General features: G+C 41.4%; 1 protein-coding gene across 1 annotated transcript; it reads left to right on the forward strand.

Moving 5' to 3' along the window:
* The first annotated feature begins 1310 nt into the window (after nt 1-1310).
* On the forward strand, nt 1311-12234 carry ATP5F1A (ATP synthase F1 subunit alpha). The gene is made up of 12 exons (XM_047697936.1): nt 1311-1489; nt 3618-3696; nt 6260-6429; nt 8139-8312; nt 8400-8566; nt 8752-8900; nt 9336-9487; nt 9598-9822; nt 10537-10644; nt 10778-10922; nt 11720-11870; nt 12005-12234. The coding sequence occupies exons 1-12, from the start codon at nt 1430-1432 to the stop codon at nt 12084-12086; spliced, it is 1662 nt and encodes a 553-aa protein (XP_047553892.1). The 5' UTR covers nt 1311-1429; the 3' UTR covers nt 12087-12234.
* Nucleotides 12235-12601: the final 367 nt, after the last annotated feature.

Genomic DNA, 12601 nt, shown 5'->3' on the forward strand with positions numbered 1-12601 from the left:
ATATACCCTCCCCTGACAACAATTCTGTGCATATCATAAAAATCTCAGTATGGCAAAAATTCTGTGTGTGTATGGGTGGGGAAGTAATGTTCCAATGTTAGTGTGTCGGTATAGAAGGTGTTTTTTTATTTCATCCTTTCCGTTTTATTTTGTTTTTTAAAGATTTTATTTACTGGCAGAGAGAGAGCATGCGCGTGGGTACGAAGAGAGAACATAAGCAGGAGGAGCAGCAGAGGGAGAGGGAAAAGCAGCCTCCCTGCTGAACAAGGAGGGGGACACAGGGCTAGATTCTAGGAATCTGGGATCATGACCTCAGCGGAAGGCAAATACTTAACCGACTAAGCCACCGAGGCATCCCTATCATTTCCATCTTATTCCAAATTTATTTTTTTTAAAGGTCTCATTTATTTATTTGAGAGAGAGTGAGAGAGAGAGAAATCAAGAGCAGGCCATCAGGGGCATACGGTAGAGGGAGAAGCAGACTCCCCACTGATCAGGGAGCCCAATCGGGGACTCTACCCCAGGACCTCCCGACCATGACCTGAGCCCAAGGCGGAGGCTTGTCTCTGACTGAGACACTCAGACGCCCTAATTTTATTCCAAATGTAAAAGTATAGTCCCTGTTGTCCTGAAACTAGTTGGTAGAGGAAACCTTGACCCCTAGTCCAGTCTGGGATGAGACTTCTGATTCCGCACCACCCTCAGTGAATTGGCAACCACTCATTTTGAACTTGCGCTTGTTACCATTTTTAAACAATTTGTTCTAATATACAGATTTCATTTAGATAGAATATAAAAGAACTGCGATTTTCGAACTTGAGTGCGTAACGGATCACCTAGAATGGTGTGGGCGCCTCTCAAAAATTCAGATTACTCCAAATTTTCAACTTTAAGAAGGTCTGGGGGGTGGGGCCAGCGATCTACAGTTTAGTTCCGCACGCCCCTGGTGATAACTGTTTATTTTGCTACTATGCTTTTAAAGCTGTAGTCTCGGACCCCACAACATCAACCTCCCGTCACCTTGAAACCAGCTGCGTCCCACCGCCGGGTGACGCCTACACGGTCCCCAGCCCGGACTGGGCCTGAAAGCCGCAACGTAAAGGGTTCCGCTACCCACATGGTCGCCAGGGGCAACCACAAGGTCAACTCAATAGGCCAAAACAAATGTGTAACGAAAGCCTGGGCCGAAGTTAACAAAGATCTAATCGCTAATTTTTATGTTTAACTCTAAAAACAATACTTTAAAAAAGTAACTCCACCCCCAACCCTCCCGCAAAAGGCAGATTCGCGTCCGGGGGTGAGCACGAGGGGCGGTACTTCCGGGTCAGGTGCGCCGGCTGCCTTGACCTTCCTCGTCGCTCAGCCATTTTGTCCCAGTCAGTCCGGAGGCTGCGGCTGCGGAGGAGCCACCCGAGGAGAATCTGCAAAGATGCTGTCCGTGCGCGTCGCCGCGGCCGTGGCCCGCGCCCTTCCTCGACGGGCCGGGCTGGTGAGTGCGGGGTACCGGCGGGAGGGAGGTGGCCCAGCGGGTGGCTGGTGCTGTGCTGATTCGCGAGCTCTTGCTGCATGGAGGGCGAGGGGCTGGCGGGCGCCGCCATCTTGCATAGCTGGCTGCTCGGCCTTGGGCTGGGCGACGGCGCAAGGGCCCAGATGCTCGCCATCGGTGCGGGATGGTGTTAAGCGCTGCAGGGGAGGTGGCGACTTCGATGTTGTCTAGAGAGGGACCTCAGGGGGGTGTCCAGGACTTCAATTGAGAGCTGTCCGAGAGGGGGCTTTGGGTGAAGGTCAGGGCTGGGTCGCTAGCTCTCCGACACCTGCTCTGAAACGGCGAGGCTTGTCGCCCGCCGGTTCTCCGGGATTGCCCCGCCGAAGGTCCGAGGACTATTGGTAGCTCTAGTTGAAGCGACCTGGGTAAGCCTGACATTGTATGAAGGTCAGTACGCCCCGGCATTTCACCTGTGCTCGGAGGTCGGTTCGGGGGAAAGCAATAAATGAAGGTGCTTTTCTGAATACTTAAGTAGACTATCTCAGTGCTGAATACTGAGGTGTCTGTGAAACGGCATACAGTGTAAATGTGCATTTCCTGCGGCCGATACCGTGACAGCAGTGAAACCTAAATTGTCTCAGGGAGAAAGAAGGCTTTGCTTTGTGTCGTGGTACTTTGACGTGTTTTTAAGATTTCGTCCTTGAGGAAAAGTTAGACCGTGATTGAGAGCTCAAGATAGAGCATAGGTTGGAAAATGCCTGTAAAGGTCAATGCCCTTCGTAACTTATCGCCCTTGAAGGCTTACATTTACTTACTCTTGTTAAACGTAGTCTCAGTTTCAGAGGTAAAATAAACACTGGCTAATTTACTGTTCTAATACAACTAAGTTGCAAGAAAAACATTTTTAATGGTTTTCATCCGGTTCTGTAGAAGATAGTAGGTTCAGAATTGACCGTGACTAATAGCATCGTTACAACTTGAAGGAGGCGGTCCAGATTGTTGTAGGCTTTGTCCGGGGGCGGGGGGGGGGACACGGGACTCCACAGCCATTCTTAATTTCTAATCAAACTCTCTTTAACATTTAGGAATTTAATTTTTTAAAAAAGATTTTATTTATTTATTTGACAGATCACAAGTAGGCAGAGAAAAGGGAGAGGGGGAGCAGGCTCCCCGCTGAGCAGAGATTCCCAGGACCCTGAGACCATGACCTGAGCCCCCAACCCACTGAACCACCCAGGCGCCCAGGAATTTTTTATGTGTTTTTTTTGTTTTGTTTTGTTTTGTTTTTTTAAGTAAAATAGGATATATATGGATATTTCCCCTTCTTAGGAAGTTTATCTTACTGAGAATTTCCACAGTTCAACTCAAATGTACTTGAAGATGAAATAATAGTACCTGATCCTCTTAAAGGAAAGGATAATTTGGTAACTCTTGGTTTTTAAAAAACACTTTAAAAATTATTTATTTTTTTTTTAAGATTTTATTTATTTATTTGACAGGTCACAAGTAAGCAGAGCAGCAGGCAGAGAGAGAAAGGGGGAAGCGGGCTCCCTGCTGGGGAGACAGTCCAATGCCGGGCTTGATCCCAGGACCCTGAGATCATGACCAGAGCTTAAGGCAGAGGCCTAACCCACTGAGCCACCCAGACACCCCTAAAATAAGCTTTTTATAAAATACTTAACCATGTTCCCAGGAGCTGCTTAATACATTTTTGCATATATCAAAATCTGCTTTGTCATGTGATTAATAGCCTTCCAATTTTAAGCAGAATATTTTGAATATAAATAATATTTTTACTGATAACTTGGTCAAACTGATCAAACCAATTTGATCAAACTAAGCCTGCATTTGTTCAAGCTTGCCAGTTTTATAAGGTCTTTTTTTTTTTTTTTTTAAAGATTTTATCTATTTATTTGACAGACAGAGATCACAAGTAGGCAGAGAGGCAGGCAGAGAGAGAGAGGAGGAAGCGGGCTCCCTGCGGAGCAGAGAGCTCGATGTGGGGCTCTATCCCAGAACCCTGAGATCATGACCTGAGCAGAAGGCAGAGGCTTAACCCACTGAGCCACCCAGGCGCCCTATAAGGTCTTTTTTTTTTTAAACAAACTTTTTAAAAATGTTTATGCACTAGGTCTCCAAAAATGCTTTGGGATCCTCCTTCATTGCTGCAAGGAACCTCCATGCCTCTAACACTCGTCTTCAGAAGACTGGTAAGTCATTATTTCTAAGTCTATATACAACACACTTACTGCCTTGTCAATAAGGGAAAAAATAAGTTACATTGGTTGCATAACTTTTAAATTTTCATTTGTTAATTGTTTTTCCCTCTTAATTTTAGTTACTACAAATCTCAGATTCTTTGCCTGTAATGTGCCATTTAGCCCTGTCTTGGTAGGTTCTCTTGTTCTAGTGAAATACATATTTTTTCATGATACTGCAGCTTTTTTTTTCTTTTTTTTCTTTTTTTCTTTTTTCTTTTTAAAGATTTTATTTATTTATTTGACAGACAGAGAGATCACAAATAGGCAGAGAGTCAGGCAGAAGAGAAGGGGAAGCAGGCTCCCTGCTGAGCAGAGAGCCCGATGCGGGGCTCCATCCTAGGACACTGAGATCATGACCTGAGTCGAAGGCAGTGGCTTAATCCACTGAGCCACCCAGGCGCCCCCTGATACAGTATCTTTGGATGGAAATAGGAAGTACACATATCAGGTGGTGGGTATCCTTTCTGAACTGTAAAAGATTTCTTTTAATTAGAGGGGCGCCTGGGTGGCTCAGTTGTTAAGTGTTTACCTTGTGGTCTGGTAATGATCCCAGGGTCCTGGGATGGATCCCAATCCCTGCATGGGGCTCCCTGCCTCACGGGAAGCCTGTTCTCCATCTCCCATTCCTCTTGCTTGTGTTCCTTCTCTTGCTGTGTGTCTCTGTCAAAATAAGTAAAAAATCTTCAAAAATTAGAAAAAAGTAAACAACTTTTACCTTTATGATTTTAGATGGTAATAGCTGCTAATCTGTACTTGGCAACCTACAGATTTGCACATTGCAAATAGAGAATGGTGGAGGTGAGTAGGGAAGATGCGTAGGTTAGGGAATTCTTTTGGGGATATGTGAGTGGGGCTTTTGAACTAAAGATTAAACAAGTAAACACATGCTAAGATGAAGAATATTAAGTATTTGCATGTCTTTAAGGGGAAAGATTTATACTTTGTTAACAGTTGCTTTTAAAAATGGATTGCATTTTTGGGGTGCCTGGATGGCTAAGTTGGTTAAGTGTCCCACTCGTTTTTGTTTTTTGTTTTTTGTTTTTGTTTTTTTAATATTTGATTTATTTCTTTTTATTTATTTATTTATTTATTTGACAGAGAGAGAGAGAGATCACAAGCAGGCAGAGAGGCAGGTAGAGAGAGAGGAGGAAGCAGGCTCCCCGCCGAGCAGAGAGCCCGATGTGGGGCTCGATCCCAGGACCCTGCGATCATGACCTGAGCCGAAGGCAGCGGCTTAACCCACTGAGCCACCCAGGCGCCCCTGATTTATTTCTTTGAGAGAGAGAGGGAACACAAGCAGAGGGAGAATCAGGCTTTCCACCAAGCAGGGAGTCTGATGTGGTGCTCCATCAAAGGACCCTGAGATCATGACCTGAACCGAAGGCAGACACTTAACTACTGAGTCACCCAGTCACCCAAGTGTCCCACTCTTGATTTCAGCTCGGTCTCCATGTCAGAGTCATGAGTTTAAGCCCTGCATTGGGCTCCATGCTGGGCATAAAGCCTACTTTAAAAACAAAAAAATTAGATTGCATTTTTAAGCTTCCTGCAAAGTTTAGCAAAAAAGTCAGGTTTCGGGGCGCCTGGGTGGCTCAGTGGGTTAAGCCGCTGCCTTCGGCTCGGGTCGTGATCTCAGGGTCCTGGGATCGAGCCCCGCATCGGGCTCTCTGCTCAGCGGGGAGTCTGCTTCCCTCTCTCTCTCTGTCTGCCTCTCTGCCTACTTGTGATCTCTGTCTGTCAAATAAATAAATAAAATCTTTAAAAAAAAAAAAAGTCAGGTTTCAACATAGAAATTCCTGAGAAATTAAATAAAAGGAGTAAAAGATGAAAATTCTTATTATAATGATGTTGCTTAATTTTATTAGCTGCTTATCTGGTTTACATTTGTCTTGTGAAATTTTCTTTCCATCACTTGGATTTGTGTGGTTTTTTTTTTTTTTTTTTTAAGATTTTATTTTACTGACAGAGACACAGCTAGATAGGGAAACAAACAGGGGGAGTCGGGGAGGGAGAAGCAGGCTACCCACTGAGCAGGGAGCCCAGTGTAGGGCTCAATCCAAGGACCCTGGGAGCATGACCTGAGCCGAAGGCAGATGCCTAACAACTGAGCCACCCAGGAGCCCCTTGGATTTGTTTTTTTATAGCAGTGGTGGATATCAAGCTTTTTTTGAATAGAACCATGCATATTACATTTTAGAATAATTTGGTTAGGGGCACCTGGGTGGCTTAGTGGGTTAAAGCCTCTGCCTTTGGCTTAGGTCATGATCCCAGGGTCCTGGGATCGAGCCCCGCATTGGGCTCTGCTCAGCAGGGAGCCTGCTTCCTCCTCTGTCTCTGCTCTGCCTGCCTCTCTGCCTCCTTGTGATCTCTGTCAAGCAAATAAATAAAATGTTAAAAAAATTAATTTGGTTATTGTGATTACAAAATTATAGTTTTTATGTTGTTAGGGAAGTGGGTTTTAAAAAGATCTGGAGACTAGGCTATTTTTGCAATGGATTTTTTCTCTCAATAGGCACCGCTGAAGTGTCCTCTATCCTTGAAGAACGTATTCTTGGAGCTGATACCTCTGTTGACCTTGAAGAGACTGGACGTGTCCTGAGCATTGGTGATGGTATTGCTCGTGTACATGGGCTAAGAAATGTTCAGGCAGAAGAAATGGTAGAGTTTTCTTCAGGTTTAAAGGTAAATTACAAAAAATGAGATTTTGGTGTTTTAGGATTGGTCTCTGAATTACTCACTTAATAGTTTAGAGATTGTGCTAGTGTTTTGTTTATTTTAACTTTCAATCTCAACTTCTTCAGTATTTAATCATTATCATTGATTGTGAAAAAAAAAATAAACTTTAGGGTTTTGGTTACCAAAGTTTTTATTCTAGGGACTGATAGTATATAAATTGTGGGCACTAGTGCTGAAATAAAAAATTGACTAAACCTTCAGCCAAATTCTAAGAAGTCTGCTTTATACCTATTAAGATTGTCTTATGTAAGAGCCTTAGATAACTTCCAACTAAATTCATTTCTGGTGGAAAGTTGGAAGTCATTGACTTTGTATATCTTCTAAGAGTAGACCTATTATTAAGCTAGCGGTATAGTTATCAGAAGCTCTCTGATGATAGAAGTCTACTTCTTTCTATTAGGTTGAGCTTAGTTGGCCAGTGGGATGAAAACAAATGGTAGCAGTTATGGGTTTTCTGAGGAAAGCAGAGCATGATATCTGGGTAGACCAGGGGGAGTAGGATTACCCACTCAGCGTGGGTAGAGACAGACTTGGTCCTCTGACTACTGACCAGTATGGTAAAAAAAAAAAAAACCTTGATATGGAAGAATAATTACACAGCCAAAAGTTTTCTCCATAGCTGTTAGACCTTGGCTAAAAATTTAGCCTCTCATATCTTCAGCATATACATTACATAACTTTGAAAGGTGAGGCTGATATAAATAAATTCTGAGTTTCTTTTTTAGCTTTTAAGATGTAAAAGTCTAGTATAGTCTAATAGAACTTCCTGCAATGATGGAAATACTTTATGTCTGCACTGTTTAAGTATAGTAACTATTTTACATGTGAGGCTATTGAGAATGTACAATGTGGAGTTTCTCACAGAGCGAGTGGGTGATGTGTAGAGATTTGTTAATTGGAGAGAAAATTGAGTTTCTCTGACTTCGGTAAGATGGTGTTAATTCAAATTTTAAATAGCCACATGTGGTTAGTGACAACTGTATTGAACATTAACTGCAGTGATACTCTCTATTTGTTCTGAGTATTTCTGCAGAGCTTTAATAACTGACCAGACTCAGTTCATGAATAGCCTTTATCCTTAGTAATGAATAGGGACCTAAAAATCTTACATTTTGAATTAAAGTTGTAATGATGAGAGATGACCCAGCACTGTTACATTATAGCATTTTGTCCTTGTTTGGGTAGGTTTTAATTTGCTTTTCTACTAACCTGATGAGTTCTCACTGTAATTTTTTTAGCTGTTTATGACACTACTCACAGATAAAAAGATGTAAATCAACTGTGTCTTAAAATTTCCAGTTGATCACTTTATTTCATACTGATCACCTGGTTCAAAATCCATAGACAAAAGAAGTATAGTGAAAAAAGCTTGACCTAGTTTCTTTGTTTCTTCTAGTTCTTTGATGATGTAGTAAATAAATGAGCATGTTAGGCTTATAATGCTATCCTAAGAGGATTCAAGGGTACGTGTTGCTGTTTTAAGTCTTGATAAAAGAAGGTTTTTTGTCATAAAAATACTTGAGTAAATCAGATCAAAAGTCCAATACTGCCTTTTTATTTTTTTTTTTAACTAGCTATTTTCATTTCATGTAGTGTTGACATTTGGGAAGAAGTACTACTCAGGCTTCATGGGGGTTCAATTGTATGTTTTGTAGGGTATGTCTCTGAACTTGGAACCTGACAATGTTGGTGTTGTCGTGTTTGGAAATGATAAACTAATTAAGGAAGGAGATATTGTGAAGAGAACAGGAGCCATCGTGGATGTTCCAGTTGGTGAGGAGCTATTGGGCCGTGTTGTGGATGCCCTTGGTAATGCCATTGATGGAAAGGTACGTTTAACGGTTATTAGATGTGTTTGTAGCTTCTAATAGACGTCAAAACTGATTGTTCTGGGGCTCCTTTTTATTGTTTAACAGGGTCCAATTGGTTCTAAGACCCGTAGGCGAGTTGGCCTGAAAGCCCCTGGGATCATTCCTCGAATCTCTGTGCGTGAACCCATGCAGACTGGCATTAAGGCTGTGGATAGCTTGGTGCCAATTGGTCGTGGTCAGCGTGAGCTGATTATTGGTGACCGACAGACTGGGTAAAGCTTGTTAAACATTTTAAGTAAAATTTAATTGTGGAAAGATTACTTATTAGGGTTGGAATGGTAAACGTTTTGGATATAATGGGGAGAGTAGAATCTGATGAGAATTAGATGTAAGACTGAAATTTGAGAAATCCTTTGAAGTATTTACTAAAATTTAAGTTTACATTCTCTTTTTAAAGTAAAACATCAATTGCTATTGACACCATCATTAACCAGAAACGTTTCAATGATGGAACTGATGAAAAGAAGAAGCTATACTGTATCTATGTTGCTATTGGTCAGAAGAGATCCACTGTTGCCCAGTTGGTGAAGAGACTCACAGATGCAGGTATTAAAGAGCGTCAGTCCAGGGATGCCTGGCTGGCTCAGTTGATAGAGCATGCAGCTCTTGGTGTTGCAAGTCACGACTTCAAGCCCCGCCTTGAGGGTAGGGTGTACGTGAAAGGAAAGGAAAGAACTTTACTATCATTGTTCTCTGGGAGTCCTAATATTGCTAATCTTAGGATAGCTTCTACTTAATGAAGGCTGGTTTTAATTATTCCCTAATGAACTGAAATTTCTTCTAATATAATTGAATAAGTAAAAGTAAAAGTAGTATAAAACAATGTTAAGGTTTTTGTCAGTTTCTTTAAAATCCGTGCTGTTTGACTCTGGTTAATCTGACTTTGGTAAATTATGTAGTAAAGCACTTAGTTTTTAAATTACAGTAGTCTTTAAAACCAAAATGTTGATAACCTTGTGAAACTTAAAAACTATTACCCAGATGCCATGAAGTACACCATTGTGGTTTCGGCTACTGCTTCTGATGCTGCTCCACTTCAGTACCTGGCTCCTTATTCTGGCTGTTCTATGGGAGAATATTTTCGAGATAACGGCAAACATGCTTTGATCATCTACGATGACTTATCCAAACAGGTCAAAGGATAATATATTTTTAGAACCTGTTTCTGTGTTTGCACCACAATTGAAGGTGACAAATTTAGCTTCTAGTAACTGAACTTTATAACCCTCTCTCTGTACTGTAGGCTGTTGCCTATCGTCAGATGTCTCTGCTGCTCCGCCGGCCTCCTGGTCGTGAGGCCTATCCTGGTGATGTGTTCTACCTACACTCCCGTCTCCTAGAGAGAGCAGCCAAAATGAACGATTCTTTTGGTGGTGGCTCCTTGACTGCTTTACCAGTCATAGAAACACAAGCTGGTGATGTGTCTGCTTACATTCCAACAAATGTCATTTCCATCACTGATGGACAGGTATTATTTTATGATTAAAATAAATATAAAAGCTTTGGATGATTCCAAGGCATTGATTGAAACTAGTGTTGATGAACTGATTCATTAAATGCTTTTCACTCTTTATTGCGGTGAATTTAAAATGTTTAGAAAAGGAGAACAGTGTAACGAACCCCACATTTCTCACACCCATTTCAGTTAGTGGTATAGCGAACTTCATTTTTGCTTCATTTATAGCCATTGCTGTTCTCTACCCCTGATTATTTTGAAGCAAATCTCAGAGGTCAGATCACTTCCTCTGCATTAAAAAAAAAAAAAAAAAAAGATTTATTTATTTATTTATTTTATTTGACAGAGATCACAAGTAGGCAGAGAGGCAGGCAGAGAGAGGAAGGGAAGCAGGCTCCCTGCCGAGCAGAGAGCCCGATGCAGGGCTCGATCCCAGGACCCTGGGATCATGACCTGAGCCAAAGACAGAGGCTTTAACCCACTGAGCCACCCAGGCACCCCTCATCACCTGTTTTTTCTCTTCTCCTCTCTTAATCTTAGCAATAGAATATGTAAGTTAATAGGTGCTGGGGAAGATTGGAGGGGCTCTTTATGATGAGAAGACACTTAACATTTTTCCTTGGAGATGTTGGGCTTCAGGTTTTTTACTTAATTTTGAAAATAGTTTTTTTTTTTTTTTTTTTTCTTTTAAAGCTTGTTAACATGTGTGTTCTCTGTATGTTGTAGATCTTCTTGGAAACAGAATTGTTCTACAAAGGTATCCGCCCTGCCATTAACGTTGGTTTGTCTGTGTCCCGTGTTGGATCTGCTGCCCAAACCAGGGCCATGAAGCAGGTAATTTGCATCACTTTGTCAGGGAGAAGGGGTATCATTAGGTTAAAATCATAGTGTACTTGGATAGTGCTCTTTGTCAGTGAGTGGGTTAAGTATTTCTGAGTTTCATGAGCTGACCGTTTCTGTATTTCAGGTGGCAGGTACCATGAAGCTGGAATTGGCTCAGTATCGTGAGGTTGCTGCTTTTGCCCAGTTCGGTTCTGACCTTGATGCTGCCACTCAGCAGCTCTTGAGTCGCGGTGTGCGATTGACTGAGTTGCTGAAGCAAGGACAGTATTGTGAGTTCTCTCATTTCATCAGCATGTGTACTGTGTGTAAGGGCCTGGGAATCCCATAGCTCCTTATAAGCTAGAATACCTGGTGTTCTTTCATTAAAGATACAGTGTTTTAAATGTGATTAATGCCTATTGTACTTCCAGTGCAGTCTGTCATTTGAATAACCAGGAAAACTTACTATATACTTTACTTTTCTTTTGAGATTTAAAACCTATTAGATCTCTTCCTCCTACCCTTTCCACCTTGTCCTTGAGAGAATGGCATTGGGCAGATTTAAAAAGTATGTTAGTATACATTTATTCTTGCTGTAGTTTCAGCAATTTATTTATTTATTTATTTATTTTAAAGATTTATTTGACAGAGCAAGAGAGGGAACATAAGCAGGGGGAGTGGGAGTAGGAGAGGGACAAGCAGGCTTCCCGCTGAGCAGGGAGACAGATGCAGGGCTTGATCCCAGGACCCTGGAATCGTGATCTGAGCCGAAGGTAGATGCTTAACGACTGAGCCACCCAGGTGCCCCTCAGCAAATTATTTATATCTTAAACAGTTTAAATGCTGCCAGATGATAAATAGTGGTTATGGAATATCCCTGAAGATTACACTTTCAGGCTTGCAATTAACAAGGAGAAAACACTTTCCTGGGGGAGAGAGGTGGGAAAGATATTAATGTGGAGTTGTCACAGAGAAAGTCAGAGTAGGTAATATGTAGAGACATGATATAATTAGAAGAAAAGGTAAGTTTTTCTGACTTTGTTAACGTGGCGTTTATTTGAGCAACTTGGCGTTCTTTTGTTTTCAGCTCCCATGGCAATTGAAGAACAAGTGGCTGTTATTTATGCTGGTGTAAGAGGGTATCTTGATAAATTGGAGCCCAGCAAGATCACAAAGTTTGAGCACGCTTTCCTGGCTCATGTTATCAGCCAGCACCAGGCCCTGTTGGGAAATATTAGGTATGAACACAATTCATGGCCTCTTTTCTGTAAATTTTAAGATACAAAGTCTTGTTAGTTCTTTTGAATTTTGTAGCTGGTCATTGAATTTTTGATTAGGTCAGTACTGATGAACTGCTTTTTATTTCAAATAGGACTGATGGAAAGATTTCAGAGCAGTCAGATGCTAAGCTGAAAGAAATCGTAACAAACTTCTTGGCTGGATTTGAAGCTTAAACTCCTGTGGATTCACATGAAATACCAGTTCGGTTTTGTTGTTGTTTATTCTGGTAATCAGTTCCATTTGTAAAAGGATTACTCCCATACTTCACGTGTACAGAAATTACCTTAAAAAAAAATAAAGGTTCCATATCAGTTGGTGGTTTTCTGTAGTCTGAGTAATTCTTTTAAAAGAGCTAAAATTAATTTGAGGAATTAATAAGCATGCTTTTTAGATGATTCAAGGCTGAGCTCTTCGTAAGATTCTAGAATGCTTTGTGATTGACTAAAGAAGAATTCATGAACTAGGTAACTGGATATGTAGCAGAGTTTACACTTGGTAATGTTGAAGAGACCCACTGGCTTCTCTGCCAAGAAGGCTGATCTATATAAAGAAGTACTGCAGGCAAGAAAAGGATAAGACAACTAAAATTATCAAGGAAATGAAAAAAAAAATGCTAAGTGAAGTCTGAAAGGTACAGATTGAGAAAGGACATAGTAGAAATATGAACATTTATCAGTATCTTCTCTTG

The sequence above is a fragment of the Lutra lutra genome, chromosome 12 (assembly GCF_902655055.1).
Source record: "Lutra lutra chromosome 12, mLutLut1.2, whole genome shotgun sequence".
NCBI classification, from domain to species: Eukaryota; Metazoa; Chordata; class Mammalia; order Carnivora; family Mustelidae; genus Lutra; species Lutra lutra.

Coding starts and splice junctions, on each gene's coding strand:
- ATP5F1A (XM_047697936.1), top strand. CDS start 1,430: ATGCTGTCCGTGCGCGTCGCCGCGGCCGTGGCCCGCGCCCTTCCTCGA. Junction 1,490..3,617: donor TTCCTCGACGGGCCGGGCTG/GTGAGTGCGGGG, acceptor TTTATGCACTAG/GTCTCCAAAAATGCTTTGGG. Junction 10,923..11,719: donor GCTGAAGCAAGGACAGTATT/GTGAGTTCTCTC, acceptor TTTTGTTTTCAG/CTCCCATGGCAATTGAAGAA.